This window comes from Harpegnathos saltator, unplaced genomic scaffold (genome assembly GCF_003227715.2).
Source record: "Harpegnathos saltator strain DR-91 unplaced genomic scaffold, Hsal_v8.6 scaffold115, whole genome shotgun sequence".
NCBI classification, from domain to species: Eukaryota; Metazoa; Arthropoda; class Insecta; order Hymenoptera; family Formicidae; genus Harpegnathos; species Harpegnathos saltator.
The window spans coordinates 6,693-27,500 of record NW_020229890.1 but is presented as its reverse complement, the minus strand read 5'-3'; the positions used below and the strand labels follow the sequence as shown (position 1 = coordinate 27,500).

The 20,808-nt window shown below is 44.9% G+C and overlaps 2 protein-coding genes across 8 annotated transcripts in view; one reads left to right on the top strand and one right to left on the bottom strand.

The window, feature by feature from the left end:
• The window catches only part of retn (retained), a 155,763-nt gene extending 142,019 nt beyond the window's left edge, over positions 1-13,744 (top strand). For 3 of the 5 annotated variants that reach the window (XM_025302480.1, XM_011145882.3, XM_011145901.3), the window contains exons 5-9: positions 6,096-6,279; positions 9,782-10,116; positions 12,284-12,683; positions 12,756-12,934; positions 13,555-13,744. In XM_025302480.1, coding sequence (XP_025158265.1) covers positions 6,096-6,279; positions 9,782-10,116; positions 12,284-12,683; positions 12,756-12,934; positions 13,555-13,679 — 1,223 coding nt within the window. In that variant the 3' untranslated portion in view covers positions 13,680-13,744. Of the gene's footprint in view, positions 1-6,095; positions 6,280-9,781; positions 10,117-11,356; positions 11,644-12,283; positions 12,684-12,755; positions 12,935-13,554 lie in introns of those variants that run through there. The other 2 variants (XM_011145910.3, XM_019842673.2) reach the window with 2 other exon arrangements.
• A 2,070-nt stretch (positions 13,745-15,814) lies between these two features.
• On the bottom strand, positions 15,815-18,371 carry Ada (adenosine deaminase-like protein). Of its 3 annotated transcripts, none has more exons than XM_011145938.1 (8): positions 18,343-18,371; positions 17,717-17,767; positions 17,401-17,537; positions 17,082-17,273; positions 16,770-17,007; positions 16,558-16,693; positions 16,295-16,395; positions 15,815-16,209 (listed from the first exon to the last, which is right to left on the bottom strand). In XM_011145938.1, the coding sequence occupies exons 2-8, from the start codon at positions 17,753-17,755 to the stop codon at positions 16,024-16,026; spliced, it is 1,029 nt and encodes a 342-aa protein (XP_011144240.1). In that variant the 5' UTR covers positions 17,756-17,767; positions 18,343-18,371; the 3' UTR covers positions 15,815-16,023. The 3 variants fall into 3 exon arrangements, with proteins under 3 accessions (XP_011144240.1, XP_011144230.1, XP_011144223.1); XM_011145928.2 differs by lacking the exon at positions 18,343-18,371 and adding an exon at positions 17,901-18,158; XM_011145921.2 differs by lacking the exon at positions 18,343-18,371 and having other exon boundaries at positions 17,717-18,158.
• Between the last annotated feature and the right edge of the window lie 2,437 nt (positions 18,372-20,808).

Here is a 20,808-nt window from a genome sequence, read left to right as displayed (position 1 = left end):
TAGGGACGCTTAACTGTTTTCTATGATCACCCCGGAAGGGAATGGTGTCTAGAAAATTAGACGCCTCTACGAAATTTTCTTACCGAATCTTGCCGAAGAAAGGGGGCGGGTTTCGGTCCTCAAATCGGAATTTCTTTATGTACGTCAATTGATGAAGAATGTGAGACCCTCGGCGCCATTATATGATGGCTTTCCGGATTGTGAGAGTTAACAGAGTTTGCTTCCGAGAGGCTGGGTGGCGACCATGTATCCTTCGACGTCGCGTAGGCTCGCGACGAGTCAACGACAGGAACGTCGTCCTCGGAGATCCGCGAATGTAAAACCGGCTTGCACGACGGACGTAGACATTCGCGGATATTCTTCGACGAGACGGATAATCGACGGAAGAAGGAGCTGGAGAAAGAGGATGCACGACGTTGAGTGAGAGACGGCCGGAGGGGAAGAAACACGGGGAAAGAATGCGACAGAATGAAAAATAGGAGGGGGGAGGGGAGGCATGAGCATTGCTACAAAAGCGCGGCCATTTGGCGCAACCCTTCTGCGTACGGCATTCGTCGTTCCATCGCCGGTACTCGCGCTCCGACAGTTAACTTCGCTAAGACGGATCGTAAATTACACCAATATTTCCGCGAAATCCTAACAAGATTATAAACCAGATTGTGTAGCGGTCTCTCTACGCGGCAGCGTGCCGCGCCGCGGCTGCGGCCGTGCCGTTGGCTCCCTCTTTTCCTCTCCCGGGGCCTTTTCTTAATCTTCGTGGCTCTCTCGGGCGCTCTCGGAGGGGCTGGGAGTGAGAACACGAGTGATGTGCGGAGAAAAAAAGAAGGGCGCGAGGAAACAAGGGAGCGAGCGAGAGAGAGAGAGAGAGAGAGAGAGAGAGAGAGAGAGAGAGAGAGAGAGAGAGAGAGAGAAGGAACGATAAGGGTAGGGCAGGGGCAGGAGCGGCGGGTGGGAGCGGCGAGGGGTAAACGGGGAGGAGATCTATTTATAATGCGTTTGCGTCTTTGCAGGGGCCCAGCCGGTGTAGGCAGTAAATGTCGCGTGTATTTCATATGAAACTCCACCCCCTCCCAAGCTATTCCTCGCAATGCCAATCTCTTTTGCCGGCCTGATAATGCCAAGCGCTAACAAAGTTAACCCGCGCGAGACTCTCTCGCCTCTAGAAGTCGTTTCTTCTCTCTTCCCCGTCTGTTCCGCCGCTCTCTCCTCCCCTCCCCCTTCCCCTTTCCCCTCTCCTTCCCTCGGGTGCTCCTTAGTCCTCCTCCGGTTCCTCGTTTCGTTTCTCGACCTTTAACGTCTCGCGAAGGAGCCCGATTCTCCCTTTCTCTCTCTCTCTCTCTTTCTCTCTTTCTCTCTCGTTCTCCGCTCAAATGAGGTGGCGGACACACGCGATTACGAGGGACCTCTCGCGAACGACGTCGGCCACCTCTCCGCGCCGTCCGGGATCCGCGCAACAGCGGATCGCCGGCGCGTCGATCGGCGACGCGTGACGATCCGCCGCGGCTGAGGAGGAGACAGACCGCGACGCGTCTCTCGCGCGGCAGCGCGAACCGCAAAGCCGCAAATTAGCTCGTAAAGCGCGCGCCGAAAGTGGCGCGTCGACTGTCAGCGAGTCGCGCGAAAAGAATATGCGCGAGAAAGGAAACGGATTCCCCGGCTACCGCCATGGGAATCAGTCTGATTTCGGTGGAAGCGGGGCCGAGGGAGGAAGCTTCCTCAGTGGTAGACACGGCCGTGTACGAGTGTGTTTGTATTCCGCGATGTATTCCGTGGGCGTACGGAGAGAGAGCAGTTTATTCGATAGATTCCCCGGCCGTCACGCGAGATTCTGGGAAAAGCCGTTTCGCGCGTCTGGAAGCCCTTTAAGCTGTGAGCGCGCAGGGCCGGTCCGCCGCGCCGGCCAGGACGACGCGTGCGTGCGCGCGCGCGCGTGTGTGTGTGTGTGTGTGTGTGTGTGTGTGTGTGTGTGTATGTGCGTGTGTGTGTGTACGTGCGTGTGTTAATAAAGGCCTCCGACGTAACCGATCGTTATTAGATCGGGCACTCCCTCGACCCCGCCGCGCCTATAGGCCGCCCCTCGCAATAACCCATAAAATGCAACATTTTGTTTCGTATGCCAATTACCCCCTCCACGGAGCGCGAATATACCCGGCGAATATAGCACTAAGCTCGCGTCTGGTCTCGCTCCGATCATCCTCCTCTTCCTCCTCCTCCTCCTCCTCCTCCTCCTCCTCCTCCTCCTCCTCCTCCTCCTCCTGCTCCTCTTCTCCTTGTCTCTCCCTCATAAGAATAAGGTTTTAGGAAAGATGGCGGCAGTACTTAAACACAACATGAATTGAAGCCTCCTTCGCCGCCTCTCTTTCCGCTGAAACTTTCATCCTTCGGAGCAAGGACTCGCCGTGGATTCGTCTGCCTTTTCGCACGGTCCGTCGATCGTTCGATCGTTCGACCGTTCCGCCGCGAGCCGCACGCTGATGTCGACGTCCTGCCGACGTCCTCGTTCGCGGGCGACCGGGCCGATTGCGCACGGACAGACGGACGTGTGTATGTGTGTGTGTGTGTGTGTGTGTGACGGACGCGTGTGCTGCTGCTTTTATCATAAAATCTCGCACTCGCCGTTTCCGCGGCCGCCGCGCCGCGCTGCGCCGCGCGGGATTATGTGCCGCGATAGTACATAACGCCTGTACGGCAGAGCGAATGGCTACTTTGGCTCGTTGAAGGCAGCCTGCGATGGCCACTGTTGCTCCTCGCGGTACTACTTCTCGCCACCACTACCACTCGGACGAGACGCGGCATGGCGCGGCATGGCGCGACGGCGGCCGTTATAAAAATAACTGCTGATTGGACGCCCTACCAAGAAAAGTCGTAATCGCATCCTGAAACGTTGCCCCTCCTCACCGCCCTCCTTCTCTCTGTCTGTCTTTGTCTTTCTCTTTCTCTTTCTTCCTCACCGCGTCGCTCTTTCTCTCTATACTCTTTCTCTCTCTCTCTCTCTCTCTCTCTCGCTCTCTCTCTCTCTCTCTCTCTCTCGCTACCCTCGTGCTCTTTCTCTCCTCTTCTCTTCTCTCTTTTTCTTACTTCTTTATCTTTCGCGACATTCATTCCCGTTATTAACGTCTCGGCCTCTATCGTCAGTCTCGTATCAAAAGAGTATCGCGCAGAGAGAGAGAGAGAGAGAGAGAGAGAGAGAGAGAGAGAGAGAGAGAGAGAGAGAGAGAGAGAGAGAGAGAGAGAGAGAGAGAGGGAGGGAGGGTGGGTTTGCGTCACCCAGGGCGAGTCCTCCGGAAGTGAGTTTCTTCCTCCGCTTCGACGATTCCCGTATCCGATTCCTCCGATGTTACGATCCACGTCAGCTGTCGGAGGACGTACACCGTAATTATCGTGATACATCCCGACGAAAGGAACCGCTTGATTTATCTCGCGAGGGTGAAGTGGGAAGAAATTCGAGCGTGCAGTCAAGTACATCTGAAGAGTCTCACGAGGCACTTCGGCTCCGGACGCGGAGGGCGAATGACGATCCCTGACGACAGAGCGCGTCGCGTCATCCATCGATTGCGAGGATTTTCCCGAGGATGGCGGTCCCGCCCGACATCGACGCGAGGGATGAGACGACGAAGGAAGGAAGGAAGGACGATCGGTCGCCATTTTGTGCAGTCTTTATCGCCGCGCCCTACATAGGAACATTAAGCGCGGGTTGCCAGGTTGCGCGTATATCAACAATAATTGCAGGGCCAATAATAAAGCCGAAGGGAGCACGCTCGATAGCCCGAAATTGCTGGTTCCCCTACCTCGAGCCGCGCAGTTTTATTGCCTCCTCTCTCGTCGGCAGGAATGGCGGCAGCCCCCTTCATCGTCCTCGATGGCGGATAAACGATCCTGCGATACGGCGCACCGCCGCGCCGCGCCGCGCCGCGCCGTGAACGCGCGCGCTTCTCTCCTCCTCATTGCCCCTATCTCCTCCGTGTGCTGTACACCGTGTGTGTGGGTGTGGGTGTATGTGTGTGTGTGTGTGTGTGTGTGTGTGTGTGTGTGTGTGTGTGTGTGTGTGTGTGTGTGTGTGTGTGTGTACGCACGTGAGTATCAGTACCTGCGTCTATGTTCGCGCGCGCATATAACGTATTCCCGCACCGAGGCGTCTCGTACGGAATCGTTCGAGAGCTCGTAAAGAGCCGCAAAAGCGGGCTCCGCACGCGCGATAGTCGCGAGTATTGCCCTTGTTAACGCCCCGTTAACTCGAGCCTCTGGACAAACTCGTAAAATTCAGCGGGCCCACGGAAAGCGCAACGGCGGCCACACCGGCGGCGCACCGTCGTCGGGTTTCTCGCGGGACAGGGGAGGGGGAGGGGGGGGTAATCCCGAAGTGTCGCGCGAAGTCGAACGCGCGACGGATAAGAAATTGCGCGTGTCGCGCGGTAACACGATAACACGTCCGCTAGTGTCCGGCTGTAACGGTCAATTGGTGGACGACGAGGATAGAAATATTCGTCGCGGACACGTGCGAGTGTCCGAGGGATCCGCGTGAGTGTGAGTGTGAGAAATCCCGGGGACGCGGGACGCAGGAGTTCGCGGCGCGCGACTGTGTTTGGCATGTCATGTCACAACGGATCGTTCGTTCACTCGAGACACGTCGCGCTTCTCGCTCGCTCGCTCGCTCGCTCGCACGCGTATTTATGCGCGACTCTAAACCTCAGATTACGCCGACTCGAAAGCTCGTAAAGGCCCGTTTACGTTTACGTAGTTTAAGCGCACGATAGTCGCGCGCGCGCGCGCGCGTGAGTATTGCTGCTCTTGTTAACACCCCGTTAACTCGTGGCTCGGGCAACCTCGTAAAATTCGACGGCTCACCGCCGCTACCATAGTAGGCGGCGGCGGCGGCGGCGGCGGTGTGATACGCGTACGAATTAACCGAACAATTTCTCCCTGTCCGCTCGAGTGTGCTGTTGCCCAACGAGGAGGGATATATTCCCCGCGCGTTACACGCCAATCACCGTGCGTTACGCACTACTCGTGTTGTATCCCCGCGATTCTCCCGCGTCTATCGTCTCCACCTTTTTTCGCGCAGCCACAATTCATTTGCGGTGCGCATAAATTCTCCCGTCGTCGCCGCCGCCGCCGCCGCCGCCGCCGCCGGGCCGGCATTCCTCGTCGGAATCCACAGACATGCAAATTTAACTATTGATCGATCTTGGCAACCGTTGCTTTAACGTGACGCTCGACTCGTGCGAGAACTCGTAAAAAGACGCGCCGGCGGCCGTGCGGGTCGATAATTTTCAATACGATACCGCGATAACAACACGGCCACGTCGATGTGCCCCGACGTCGAATTTTTCGCTCCGTACCTCCGTCCGCCTCTTAATGCGCTGCACTTCCCTTCTTTCTTTCTCTTTATTTGTTATACACCGGCGCGATACACCCTAAAGGAGATCGTAAAAGACAGCGCCGCGCTCGCGTGATCGCTGCGAATTCGTTATTGCTCTTGTTAACGCCCCACGCTCCCCAGGCTACCCCTGGACAAACCTCGTAAAATTCAGCGGTTTTACGCTAGTCGTACCTCAAGACGATCGCGAAATTCGCCCCGGCCGGCCGAGATCACGCTACGGATAAGGGATCGTGCCGCACCGTCTTACCCTCGCACTTGCACGCACTATATATCCGCCATTGATTGACTCCTCGAGAACTGCGCGTGCATTTGCCTGTGTTATTCATTCGGTTCTGCCAACGTCGACAACGTACCCCACACAGCTTAGAGCCTAGCGGCCAGTCAACGTCTCGAATGTTGACTGAAACAACTACTATCGCAGCCGTGTCGAAAAGGGTAACGAGGGAGAGAGAGAGAGAGAGAGAGAGAGAGAGAGAGAGAGAGAGAGAGAGAGAGAGAGAGGGAGAGAGAGGGAGAGAGAGAGAGAGAGAGAGAGAGAGAGAGAGTCACGACTACATTGCCACGGGGAAAAAGTAGAATCTCCGCGTAATGAATTTCCACGAAAATTGAACGGCTCTCCTGATAAGGTCGATCCGCCGGGGCATTCAGACTGTTCAGACTGCGCCGCGCACCATGGGCGTCGATTAAAAAATTAATGAGCTTCTTTCACCCACAGGCCAACCGATCAATCGCCTGCCCATTATGGCCAAGTCCGTGCTGGATCTATACGAGCTGTACAACCTGGTGATCCAACGAGGCGGTCTCGTCGAGGTAATCAACAAGAAGCTCTGGCAGGAAATCATCAAGGGTCTCCGCCTGCCATCGAGCATCACTTCCGCCGCGTTTACTCTGCGCACTCAGTAAGTAGATCGTGAAGTTTCTCATCCGGGACCCCGGTCGCTCGCTGTAATTCGCATACAATAAGTCTAGCCGGGCTCATCCGAGCGTGAAATCTGCGTCAATGACTAAGGGCGTCGTGACTTTTGCGCACACCCTCCTCCTCCTTCTCTCCCCTCGGCCGGGAGAGATCCCCGAATCGATCGATGATTGTTGTTGATGACAAAAGTGCGTGGCAAGAAAGGTGATTACTTGAGCAGTAGTTATCTCTCTGGCGAGAAATCTTTTCTTGACGATGGCTTTAAGATACACAGTTAAAAACATTTCGTACTTTTGTTAAAATTATTTGTGTGTAGAAAGTTTTGTGTTAAATTTTCTACACAGTCGTGTGTTAATTTAACATATCGTTGTTGCGTTACCGAGACTTTTTTGTGTGAAATTAAGATTATCTATTTTCAAGTGTTAAAATGACATTTCCAGGTATTAAAATAACACAATTTGTATGTAAGTGCATGAATTCTTGCTATGACATATTTTGTATGTTGAAGTCAACACCTAAAATGTGTTACTTTCCTCATTATGACAGTTATCTTGTGTTAAATGTATAATGTTAACATTTCTGGTATGTGAAGAGTGGATTTTTAACACATAGATCATGTCAATCTAACATTTTCATTTCATTAAATCATAGATCGTTACTTTTCCCAAATGTCGAAGTAACATTCATTACGAGTATATATGTCAATTTAACACAAACTGTGATGATTCTTGACGGCATTCAAATGTTAAAGTTTTGTGTTAATTTTTTACGTATTACGCGTGTCATTTTTTAACATATTTGCTGTATGTTAAATTAACACATAAATGAGAGTGGATGATTTGAGACACGTGAAATATGTTAAATTTAAAACACATCATTTCTTACAGTGTATGTTCAACGCGAATTTCAGAAACGCTCATTTTCACGTGCTGCAGAGAGAAGAAATTGATTCTCTTCTCGAGAACGTTGTAAACTTGTATTCTAGGAAGCGGAAACCAAAGTTCTGTCTCGATTTATTATTTTCCTTCCAATTAAATATTCTTGTTTTCGGAGTACTGAAGTTCAGAGAGTGTATAAACTTCGCCTGAAACGCTTGAAACAAGTTTACTCGACAGCAGCATACATTTTCCTACGTGAACGGTCAAGGTCCTTTAAATCCCTTCAGCCGAGGGCTCAAGTCCAGTCGATCGAGCTGTCTGTATCCTGTAAGAGTGACACGATTCTTCGCGCTCAAAGCAGCCAAATCTGTCGGATGTACATCGCCGAGCATCCATTTCTCATCATTCCTCGACGCTACTCGAGGCGTCCTTGCGATTATGGATTCTACATCCCTCGCGGACTCCAGCACACACACACCCTTGCCATCAAGCTGGCCGTGCGATATCCGGCGGTAAAAGTCGAGCGCGCGCGGAATTTGCGAACCGGATTGCGGGACCGGAGATCTCGCAAACTCCCGCGGACGCCTACCGTCTGCAAAGAGACGAAACACAAGCGGGGACGACGGCAAAGTCAGAGGCGTGACATACAGGTGCATCGTCTTAGCCGACGTTGTCGTCTCAGCCCCCGTCGCGATCATGAGAAGGACACATCAGCAGGATGGTTGTGACAACCTGGAACGCTCTCCTCCCCCCTCTCTCGCTCTTTCCGTTGGCACGATATATATTCGTTTATATAATACCGAGAGAGCAGCATATTCAGCGTGGCGACGAAGATTTATCTGCCGTTCGCGGTGTCTCGTCTGTCTCGGAAGGAACGGAAGAGAAGAGCGAACGTCTCTAAATAGAGATTCGTCGCGCGGGATTCGGAGAGGCGACGGGACGAGGCATCCCGGCCACGTTGTGAAGGAGAGACGTCGTCTCGGAGGAAGTACGAGAGAAGAAAATGGGAAAGGGGAAGGACGAAAATGCGAGCGCGAGGGCAGATGGCTGGAGGGAGAAAGAGGAAGAGTGCTAGACTGGGGGACAGAGGGGGAGGGAGAAAGAACACCGGGGACACATTATAAGTAGTGCGGGCTAATATGAATTACACGGGCGCGATGCTAGGGGGTGCTCGTGAAAATAACTCCGCACGACGCTTTGTGCGTGTGACGTGCGACAGAACGTCGCGCGACGCGACGCGACGCGACGCGTCGCGGCAGGCGCATCCATCATTCCGGCAACCGGCTATCTCTCCTCTCGGCGATATACGCGAGATTGAGCCGGAGATACGAAAATATAGTCTCGGCCGTGGCGAGATGCGTCCGCGATAGAATTTATCCGTTAAGGGCGCCGTCGATTGACTGAAATTGCGGCCCGGTCGTTTCTCTCGTTCTCCGCCTCTTCTCGGAAACGGGGTTTCAATTTACGATCGCCGTGATTTCCGCGCGAATGGGAATTCCCGTCGGAAGCGCGGAACCACCGACGATTCGGAGACGATTCGGAGATCTCGATGAAACGATCGCGCCGCGTCTTCTTGCTTAATAAAATGTACAGCGTGTGTAATCCGAAGGTGGTTTGCGCCGAAGACGCGCGCGCGTGCTTCCCTTCTCCTGCTTGATAATTTAATTAGCAAGCAGGAAGGAGAGTTCCAGAGACGCGAGAGGCGCCGAGTAGTGCCAGAGCCGTTCGAGTCGAGGAACTCGTCGAAAGCGAACGCAGAGAGACGAATCGGACTGAAAAGAACTGCGTTTTATCGGCGGTTTGTCGGACGAATTGTAAAAATTGTATCGACGTGAAGGAAAGCACAAGTTCTGGACATGAACACTCGTTGGCGTATATATATTTCGAAGGAAGTTCAGACTATGACAATGTCTCAAAAGATAACTGTTATTTTTCTGAAATGTCTCGAATCAACCGACGGTGTTCGAGAGGAAGATGGTCGACAGCGAAAAGCTTGTGACATCTTCCAATTTCATGAAATTCAGAAAAGTCGCCTCATCCGGCCGAGCTGCTAGATGTAATGCAAACAAAGCCTTTGACGAATGTCATGTTTGCAGTAAATTTAGTTGCGATAAATGTATAAGAAATATCACGAATAAAGAAAAATATACATAATTTGCGTTGAAAACGTTAATGCAATAAGGGCCCAGTAGGACGAAAAATTTATACAAATGTCATCTGTGTTTTATTTTTCCGCGACTTAGCTTTCGAAATGATAAAAATTCTGCTTTTGTAACTTTGATGCGCCCAAGATAGAAACAATTTATTTCTGAAGCAATACATTCGTATTAATCAAACAATTTTTTGTGATGTGTTATAATAACATATATTTTAGAGCAGCGGTCAAAATGATGACCGCTATGGCAGTCGTAGGAGACAAAACATGTCGGTAGTCCTAGTGTTAACTTCTTCTACCTTTACCTATAAGTCTCTACCTCCAGAAACTTTCGGTAGAAGCTTCACCGAAGCGATATCACACGCGGAATTCACGCACATGCGATATAAAATAATTATCCCGCCAATTTCATTCTTGTCTTAACGCGCAGCTGTGCTCTTGTTTTTTCGCAGATACAGAAAATACTTATACGACTACGAATGCTCCAAGGAGCATTTGTCAACCCCGGAGGAGCTCCAAGTGGCTATCGATGGGAACCGTCGCGAGGGCCGTAGAAGCAGCTACAGCACTTATTCAGGTAATGGACCCAGCGAAAACTCGATGCCTCGTTCGCAGCACATTGCGAATCCGCTGGCATTGGCGGCACCGCAAATCACGCTTCCTCTGATAGCTGCGGGTGGACATCAGCATCACAGTATGCAGCTGAACGGGAGCTCCGGCCACAACCCGCTGTCGCATATTCACCTGCCGCCCCAGGGGAATCCACTTAGCCAGGGTGGCAATCCCAGTGAGTGTATTTTCGACTACTTGTACAGACAATCAATCGTGTGTAGACGAGCAAAAATACGCAGAATGCACGCGAAGGGTCCGCATCGAACACGTCGCACACGCTTGCGCTCGTGCACCTTATTCTTTCGCGGAGAACAGACTTTCTAAGTGGAGACTGATGTAACGGTGATCGATAACGCTTAAAAGTTACACATCGTGATACACGGATCGCGGCACGCAGGTGGAATTTCATCATTTCTACAGTCCCCTCGCGTTAAGAAGAAGAAATTCCGCACGAACAGTGGCAAAACGATAGGTTACCTCTTCAGCGTTATTGTTTACAAAGTTGCACTAACATAAAATGCTCTCTAGGTACTGTAGTATGTTTTCTTTTTTCAAGCGAAAAATTCTTTCGAGTTTAAGGCCAGGTCATACCGGTGTCTTGCAACGTTATGTAAAACAGAGGTAGATGCGCCGAAACCTCCACGGGGCAATTAAGATAGATAGAGAGGAGTCCGAAAAAAAGAGAGCGTAGAGATAAAAGGATGTTAGGATACGGGAAAGGGATAAAAACAAAAAGAGAAGTACAAAAACGCGCGCACAAAAAAGCGGGAAAAGGAAGTGAGGGAAAGTGAGAGAGAGAGAGAGAGAGAGAGAGAGAGAGAGAGAGAGAGAGGGAGAGAGGGAGAGAGAGAGAGAAAGAAAGAACGAGAGGGAAGGGGGAGCGGAGCGCGCGCGGGTTTATTTTAAATCGGTAGTTAGTGCTGCTTCGGGCCTCCCCAGAGATGATGATGCGAGAGCGAAGGAGGCGTAATTGATTGTACGATTCTCCGGAAGACAGGCGTTAACGGATGACTCTCGCTAACGAGCATTCCTATTTCCCTACCCTTTTCTTCTTCTCTCTTTCCACTTTCTCGCCGCCCCATGGTCCACGACGATCCGGATAAAACGTGGTCGCGTTTCGATCGTCGCATTCGTCGTCGTCGTCGTCGTCGTCGTCGTCGTCGTCGTCGTCGTCGTCGTCGATCGCTCGGCAAACGTTGATCAGATTGTTCTTCAGACTGTTATCGCGCGAATAATAATATGTTGATAACATCGGGAAGCACCATCCTTCGCGCGGTTTCGCACACACACATACACACACACACACACACACTTACGTTTCACGCGCTCGATTTACTGTATGTGATTTAATGTATTCAGATACACCGAATTCATTGTGCGCACTTGAGTTTCCAAAATGTAACGAACGTTCACAGACAAGTCCCCGGTGGAGACTCTCCCGATTTGCTCGATTGCCGCATGCATGCTTGTGGGTCCGCAACGTTATCGAATCTCACGCCCTTGTCGCGCGTAATGCGCGACGTCGTCCGCAGTAAATTGGTCCTCGATCAACTGAAGTGTCACACCCATACAAAATGTTCAACAAATATGCAGTATTCAATGACATCGGTCGATGGAGCGCAGCCAATATGAGCGAGACGTCGCTATGTTAATTTAACACGCCACAGATGTGCCGTTTGACCACTGATTTGGAGAGATGAGATTGGCGTGTGTATATATATATATATATATATATATATATATATATATGTATATGTAACATCAAATATTAGTCACCTCTTGTTTACATACACACATGAGACAGAGACATACAAAGAGTACACACATACATATGCGCACCAATTCACGTTAGTGTTGTTCGGTTTCTTTAATGTCTTGATGATCCTCGACTATTACTACAAGGTAATTAATAATATTGGTACTTTATGTTAAAGAGAATACATATATTTGATGTATATTTAACATACATTTAACGAGAGATCTGCTGTTTTTATTTTTATATACTTGTTGTTGACGGTTAGATAAATTTTGATTTCGATCTCGTTGCAAAAAGAACAGTATGGATCACACGGTAGCAATGATAACGATGACGGCGATGATGATGATGTTGATAATGATGATGATTATGATGATGATGATGATGATGATGATGATGATGATGATGATGACGACGACGACGACGATAATATTTCTTTCTGGCTTCGCGTAAGTGCCGAAAACTGTGAAACTCGGTATTCACCTAGCAATCGCTCGCAATTGCCCGGTGATACGTGCGAGTCAGTTAGACACACACAATGATCACGTGGTTGAGGATCACGCCAATCTGGTTCGTATCTTTCCAGTTCAAAGTCCATTACATGGCTTGGCACCTTCGACCGACGTCATGCTCGAATATTTTAAGCTGTTCAATTTACCGACAAAGGAAGACGCGGGTACACCATCGCCGTCAATGCATCGGCAAAATGCATGCATCGGTAATGGGTCTCCGGGGGCGTCATCGCCACCGCGGGACAACAACGGATCCAACGCTATGGAGGTAATAAAGTCCTCATGGACGCTATACAATAGTATGTATGCAGGCAGGTCTCGGCAGTTGACCTCCTCGCCGCCGCGGAATCAAGCGCCGCGGTCCCCGGTGAGAGTCCGTTCGCCGATTCCAAGACCCCGTTCTCCGATGCGACGACAGCGCTCGCCGTTACGAAGATCCCGCAGTCCGGAACCGCAAGCTTTAGACCTGGTTCGGTGAGTAGATACGCAGGATCTCTCTTTTGTTCGCGAGCCACGCTTGTCTTACATCGGTTTTCATGTCCGCAGATCGCCGGGACGTTCTCCTGCCATACAAAGCCCGCCATCCCTGCCTGGCAATACCATCATGATGGGTAGGCACCAACAGCACATGTCAGGAATGCCGAGCCATTCCTCTGTAGCGAGAACACAGGACGAGGATAATATGCCTAATAACTTCATCACGATCAACTGCCAATCCACACGAAGTAAGCAATGGGTCTATAATAGTCTCCGTTGTTTTAAAAACGTTTGTTGAAAAATGCACTGCGCGCCTTGCTTGTATCACATGAAATAGCAGAGAAAACAGCAGGATATTTACCTTGCTCGCTTAACTTATTTACTAACGCGCAGCCCGCGGTGACAATTGCTCAGAATGGAATATATTTTCGTCTATCGCGCAGAGGTATCAGTTAACTATGCGACACTTACACTCCAGTCACACTATTTTCATTATATTACGTGAAATTGAATGAATTAGAAACATTTCTCTTTATTCTATTCGAACATATTGTCCATTTATAAACATGAGTGTTACAACCATTGATTTTATAAGAGTTGTTATAAAACAGAATTTTAAATCTAATCTCATATTTGAGCGTTTAGTCGATGTAAGGAATTGTATTAATCTATATAAATCGAAGAAATTTGTTCAAAATATATATATATATATGTGTGTGTATATAAACTGGTATACCGCTGTAATAACATTCGTAAAACACGCTACTTTGTTCTATAATACTTAAATAATAGAAAAATATAGAGTATACAAAATTTGTATTTCACCGTAATGAGAGAACTAATTGTCTCCTTTTTATTACTTTTTCAGGAAACGGCGCTGGTTCTCTGTCAATTTGCGCAACTTTTGGCGGTATCGTCTACGAGGGAATTCTGTTACCTCGAGACGGCAACGAATCGCCATCACAGAGAGCGACGCCCGAGAACACTCCGTGAAGAGCGTCGCACAGCAAGAAATCTCCGTACGACGCGAAATAACGTCGCGCAAATCAAAGGCACATCATCAAAGGCGTCGTACGGAGTCATATTCATCTCCTATGGCTTAAAAAATCTACCGTTGATAATGTCATCTTGCAGATAGAAATTTATAGTTAAAAAGAATAACAAGACAATAGAATTCGATCTTGACTACGCCCACGATATTGTTAGGTTTTAACTTGTTTTTTATTTTTACCTCAGACGCAAGAAACTCCCTTATTACGTATACGACTGATCTTTTTAACTTTAGTAAGTTTCTGTCTGCGAGAAATAACATTATTGCTAGTTTGGCCAGAAAGCAAAGAAAACGGTTCGGTTTTACGGGGGATGATTTGTATGTACATACTGTAAAATGAAATATAATGTGATACTAGATAAATTGGAAGAGAAGTTATGTTCAATGGACTCGAGTCATGTATAGTAAATAGATCATCATTCATCTATTTTAACAATTGCTCTAACTTTGGTTGCTAAGATATGATAGATGTTGAGCAGGATCTGCTTTAACTTGTTTATACAACATTTAAGTCCAGATTACTGATCGTTTACTGAACACTCGATTCTTTTGAACATGATGAGCATTCACGTGATATATATATATATATATATATATAGTATATAATAAAAGCATATATATAAGTATTTGTTTTTTTTATGTATATATATATATGATAAATATATACATATATACATACATGCACCTGCACCTGCATGCTATACCCCACATATATACATATAGTGAGAGGCGTATAGATATTGACATAATTTATACATTATGCGCATTGTCATACCCTCGTAATAATTCGAAATACAATAAAATAGATTCAATAAAATAGGAATACATTCTGGATGCGTATTTAACAGACATCCAGTGCCGCCAGTCTGCCGCGTCATAATCTATAAGATTTCATTAAATTTTCGTTAACGTTTTCCTTTCCTTTCAATTCACATATGTATGTATATAATTTGTATATATTGTCAGAATAAATACTTTTGTTCCGATAAAACGGCAGATTTCGCATTTCAGTATTTGCCGTTATAATCTGTTTCTAATTTTACCACCAGATATGTCATTTATTATTATATAGACATAATAAAAGACTGTTATATATAAAGTAGGACTAACTTCTTATTAACATTAAAAATATTAATTATTCACATGTCATTCACATTAAAATATGCGAAAGATAATGTTATTAATTATTAAATTATGAATGATATTCGTAATAATATCAATTATGATTATTACGGCGTCAATTGTATTTATATATGAATTATACAAATAACACCCATACAAATTGATCGTTATACATAATCATGAGCTATCATTCATTATTATAAAATTAATAAGAAGTTAGTATAACTATTAGTATAATTGTTATTACGTCCTGCTTTTAACGCGCACGCGTATAAATACATGTAATACGCGAAAAGATACAATAATTTAACTTAATCAAAAGAATCAAATTTTTATTTTGCATGTATCGAGAACGCAAGAGCTTTTCTTCTTTTTTTTGTTCTTTTACCAAATTTGATATTCATTTATAACAAAAGTTACTTTTGTGTAATGGACTACTCTCCATGTTTATCTTACGAAATTAATAAATAAAAAGATGAAATTTAGGATATTTAACAACCAGTATTTTAAACAATTAAATGTGACATACCTTGAGTAGGTATGTTGAATGTTATTAACAACTGTCGTTTTTAACACCTGATTACAATTCTGAATAATTTTATGTTATTGGGAATCGCAAAAAACTAGACAAAAGCAACAGTACTTTCACAGAGTGTCCAACCTGACTGCTTATTCTCGATCATGCGATTTAATAGCGTATTTTAATGTGTAAATCTTAACGTATTATGTGTACATATATATAATACATGTATGTATGTATATGTATATACATATACATATATGTGTATATATGTATATATCAGTTTAACGGTTAAGTATAAACTGTAAGAGATTGAATTTTTTATTTCTTAATGTAGAACGTAATTTCATAAAGCTAGTACAGGCCTGTCAAGGTGTAATCGAGGTAATGGCCACCGCCTCGTTTCCTGCACTATACTGCGGGAAGATCTGTGTACCATACATATGTGCACATAAAGCGCGGGACCGTCTTAGCTTTTTTTTTTTGTTTCATTTTCGGCAAAAGACACGACGCGTATAGGCTCGTGAAACTTGAACAGGCCTGCTTTATTGTAATAGAATTATGAATAAGCAAATACATGAAGACTGTACTAATCGTAATACTAATCGTGAATATATCATACGATTACATCAATTTATTTAGTTTCAAATATTAATCAAAAAATTCTTGATAATCGATGTTAATTTTTCCTTCTCTTCCGTACTTGCAAAGCTGTATTGTACAGATAATACAGACAATTCCTTTAGTTGTTCTCTCCCGACATTAAAGACAGAGCTCAATATTTGGAATTCATTTGACAGACATGTGTCAAAAACACCTTTGTCGTCAGTCTAAAGAAACAAAATTCCTTATAGTAATGTTTTCCACTCACCATATTTTCAATGATATATCTTGAAATATTTTTCATATACTCACTCCAATAGTTATAGGATGTCCAGCTTTGTACAAATATTTAAAATGATGAACCGCGTACGATGATACTGTTTTACATTTAATGTTTGATGTCAAGCATAATTCTAGAAATAGAGGAAAGTGCAATAATATAAATATAGACAGCTGATATTCGCTAAAATATTTATCCATAGTTTCCAAAACTTATTGCTTTTCATTTAGAATAATAAAAAAAAAATCGAAAATAATCTTATTATCATAATGTATTCCTATGAAGAATCCCTTACCAACAGGAATTTTTGATTGAAGTAACATATCAAACAATTGTTCGGAACCTTGCAAACTAGGATGAATACAAGTACAATGTCCCAATCGATCAGGTTTAAGTTTTAAGATATCTATTGTTTCTTTCTCATCTGGTATCTGCATACACATTATATAAGTATCCCAAAATATTATTTCTACTTAACATATTATCTATGAAAAAGTCAATATGTACCTCTGCACAATGAGCTGCAATTTTAAGGCCTGCTTTCTTAGCTATCACTAATAATTCTACAAAGGAACCTTCCACTGTTGGATCGCCACTAAGATCTAGACCGATAACATATTCTGGATATTTTTTCATAAATTGTATCGCGAAATTTACATTTTCTTTTGCAGATTCATAACCATACTTTCGATTGATCGATACTAATAATTTCACAAGGATCCGAGGACATTCAGATTTGGATGTCCTGCAAGATATATTAAAATGGACAAGAATAAAACAAGATTTAATTAGTATTGTAGAACATCTAAGTATTCTTACCCTATAGCTTTTATCATAGCTTCCAGATAATCTTCTTTTGTCATTGACCCCTCTACAGCACGAGGAGTGCTCCTCAATTCCAAATAGATAACATTATCTTCATAGAAGTCTCTTATTACATCACAAGTAGCGACAAATACAGCTTGTGGTGTAATTGTTAATGCATGTGCTACTTCAAATACTTTAAAACATCTGAAACAAAAAGATTAAATATATAATATATGTTCACCATGTATTACTAATAAATATCTCTTTCTCTTCCTTTTAAGCATCTTTAAAGTGTCTTATGAGGTAAGAAGAAAATATTCTTTCTTATTACTCGCTCAAGGATGATAAATTCCTGATATTCATAAATGTTTGATCACATGTAGAGATCTGGTCGTCTGACTGTTGCATTTTGTATAATTTTTGTAGAGTGTCCAAACTTAATGATCCGTTCAAATGAGCATGTAATTCCTAGATAAAAGAAAACTGTTAGTTAAATTTGCATTAAGATACAAAGTTACAGAGTTTAATAAGAGAGAACAGTAATTTTTATAAGATAAATGTAAGTAGTTTTATCCTTTTCATTAATCTTTTACATTTATTGATTATACATAACAAACAAAAATATGAATAAACACAAAAATACATACCACTTTGGGCAACTTGTGACAAAAATCCTGCATATCCATTGTGCAGAATACCTAATTAATGAGTATTAAATAAAAGATTAAAAAAGTTTAAATAGAAGCAGTAAAAATTTGGTCGTCTTTCCTTCCAAAACTTGATATACATTCTCTTCGTTTGAAATGTTTTCATCTTCCTACATGTGATCACCTCAGAAAGATTAGATAGAGTAGAAGGTTATACATCTCGTTAGATATGATCGAGACTAGTTATTCGTTATATGGACTGCATACATCAATGTCCATACGCCATTTCCCAGTAGTATGATGTAAAAAGAAAACCAGGAACAGCGCGTACGCAGTCCCCACGATCAAAAAAAGATGCGTAGTCACAAGAACCACGTCCAACCACCACGGAGGCGAACAAAAGACTCTGACCGAGAGCAGTAAGGCCCCTTGCACAATGCCAGGCAACAAGCAATAAGAATAAAAATAGACCAATCACAATCGACTATTACAAGAATAATCTATCGTGATTGGTCTATTTTTATTTTCTTATTGCCTGTTGCCTGGCATTGTGCAAAGGGCTTAATGGATGAAACATTGGATATAAAGCCAACGGCACACGGTGCTTGTTTTCGTTGCTGAATTACTTGCTAGATGAAAATACTGCGTTTTGACTGGTAGGGCCAGAGCACAGACTTCTGCAATTCAATTCAATTCAATTCAATAGATGGCTCTGGGCGTGTACCGCTCCAACGCCACTCTCCACAGACTTCTGCATAACGCATAATACCAGAGAAAAACCTGAAAGCGGCCAATACGGCATTTTCTGCGACACCGACTTTCCGCACTGGGAAAAGACGCCATCTGCATCCATTTTGAGAGAGGAACTACGATGCTACATCCACTCTCAGGTCTCGGTGGTAAAATCTGCATATGGTGGAAGTCCGTGCTACATCCACTTTCAGACGGCTTATATCCGTGTTGCATTATAAATATCCCGCGAGTCGACGAAATATCTGAACTTTTAAAAAAAGCATCAAAGAAAATCATGTTGATGTTGTCGTGGGTGAAATCTCACCCTGGTATATATCTTTTTTATTTTCGAAACAAAAAGAGCCAAACGAATGCAATTAAATGTTATTCACCATCATTGAATATTAGATGAAAAGTAGAAGAGTTTTATTGTCCGCAGCGGATAATCTAACATTTAATAAGAACGAGACAAAATTCGCATGGGATGAAATTCTACTCTTTAACGCTACCATGACCTTTAATTATTCTCCGAAAACGGCGTCGCAACAACTTTGACACACTGTACAATTAGTTGCTAACACATTTTCTAATCGTACACATTCCTCTTTAATTAACATAAAGTTAACAAGTGTTCGATGCTTCGACAGAATAATTTTCCTTATTTTCAGTAATCAATAAATGGTAAATCAATGTCGCGTACAGTTGAAAGGCCTCCTCGCATTCTCCTTGTCGTTCCGGAACCTTCGAGAAAAGAAAGAGAAAAGACGCCCAAGGGCAAGTCTCTCTTGCCTCAATGGCGGGCCGCCGAGGCCCGCAATGTTTACATCGCGAGCCGATTCTGTTGATCGGCTCGCGAGCGACGACACTTTTTGCCCTTCGTATTATAATACTCGCGCACCTCGTGTATTCGATCTCATTCCATCAACAGCAGCCGTGCGCGACGTGCTCGTCACTTCCGTCTGTAATTCAAAGAAATGTATCTCGTCGGTCCTCGAGATACTCAATCGGCATCGCGTCGGCGTCGCGTTGATTAACCGCACGATCGAATCGCGAGTATCAGCATCAGAAGCGTGAGTGAGTGAAATCCGGAGGACTCCAGCAGCCGGGAAGCAGGACGCCGGCCCCGATACGTCACGTTTTCAGGTATGTGGAATCATTTCTCATGTGGGAGGTCTCTGATAACGAGAGTGGACGTTTGACGAATTTTCCGGGAATAAGAAGTCGGAATTTCGCGCTCGGCATTCACAATCCGTCATTATCCGACTAATCCGAGTAATCATGACTTTATGAATATGCAATTACTCTCGTCAATCTCTGTCTATCTATTTATTGCGTTGTTGTATACAAGAGATATATTGATTCAGCCAGAGACGGATAACGGTCCATCAACGCGGATCTCTAATTCATTATGTTCTCAATTAAACATTCTGAATAATTACGAACTGTATGAATATACCGGTCTTGTGTAGAATATTATTCAACGTCATATCGCTTCTTAGACTGCGACCATTTTTGTTTTCGGTCAGCGCTTCTTTCAAGTTTACTCTCGTTACGGGATCTAAATTTAAGTGTCCATTCGTAAAAGAGTATTTTCGAGAGCACACAACTGTTGTCTCCGCTTCTTGTTGTCATCTTTTTTTCGTCAGCTCTTTCAAGAGCTCCAAGTCTTATCTAGACTTTCAATGTCAATAAAGAAAAAAAACCGTAGTGAATATTCTCCACTCATCCCGACCAAACATTCTTTCTCTACCGCAGCTTTACCAACCAAGAACGCTAAATTTTTGTTCCAGACGTTGCGGGAAGCAAGTCCAGCGGACGCGGATGCCGCACCGGAGGATCCGGTTCGGGCACAGCAGGGTCGGCCGGAAGGTAAAGTTTACAAGTTTCCTATATATCTGTGTTGAACTCTTTACAATCTTTGCCTTTGCAACTTGTTCCTCATCAGCTCTCTTGAAAGCTTCATGTCTCATTTAAATTTTCAATGTTGGAACAAAAGTATAAAGATAAAAATCTCATATCAAAATATTTCCGTATTTTCGATTCGTCCCAATCAAAGATATTTTCTCTCTACCGCAAATTATTAACTGGGAAAACTACTTTTCTGTTTCAGTTGTTATGGAAAGCAACAACAATCCGGCAGATGCAGATGCTGTACCGGAGGATCCGGTTCGGGCACAGCAGGGTCGGCCGGAAGGTAAAGTTTACAAGTTTCCTACACATCTGTGTTCAACCCTTTACGATCTTTGCCTTTGCAACTTGTTCCTCATCAGCTCTCTTGAAAGCTTCAAGTCTCATTTAAATTTTCAATGTTGGAACACAAATGTAAAGATAAAAATTCCGTATCAAAATATTTCCGTATT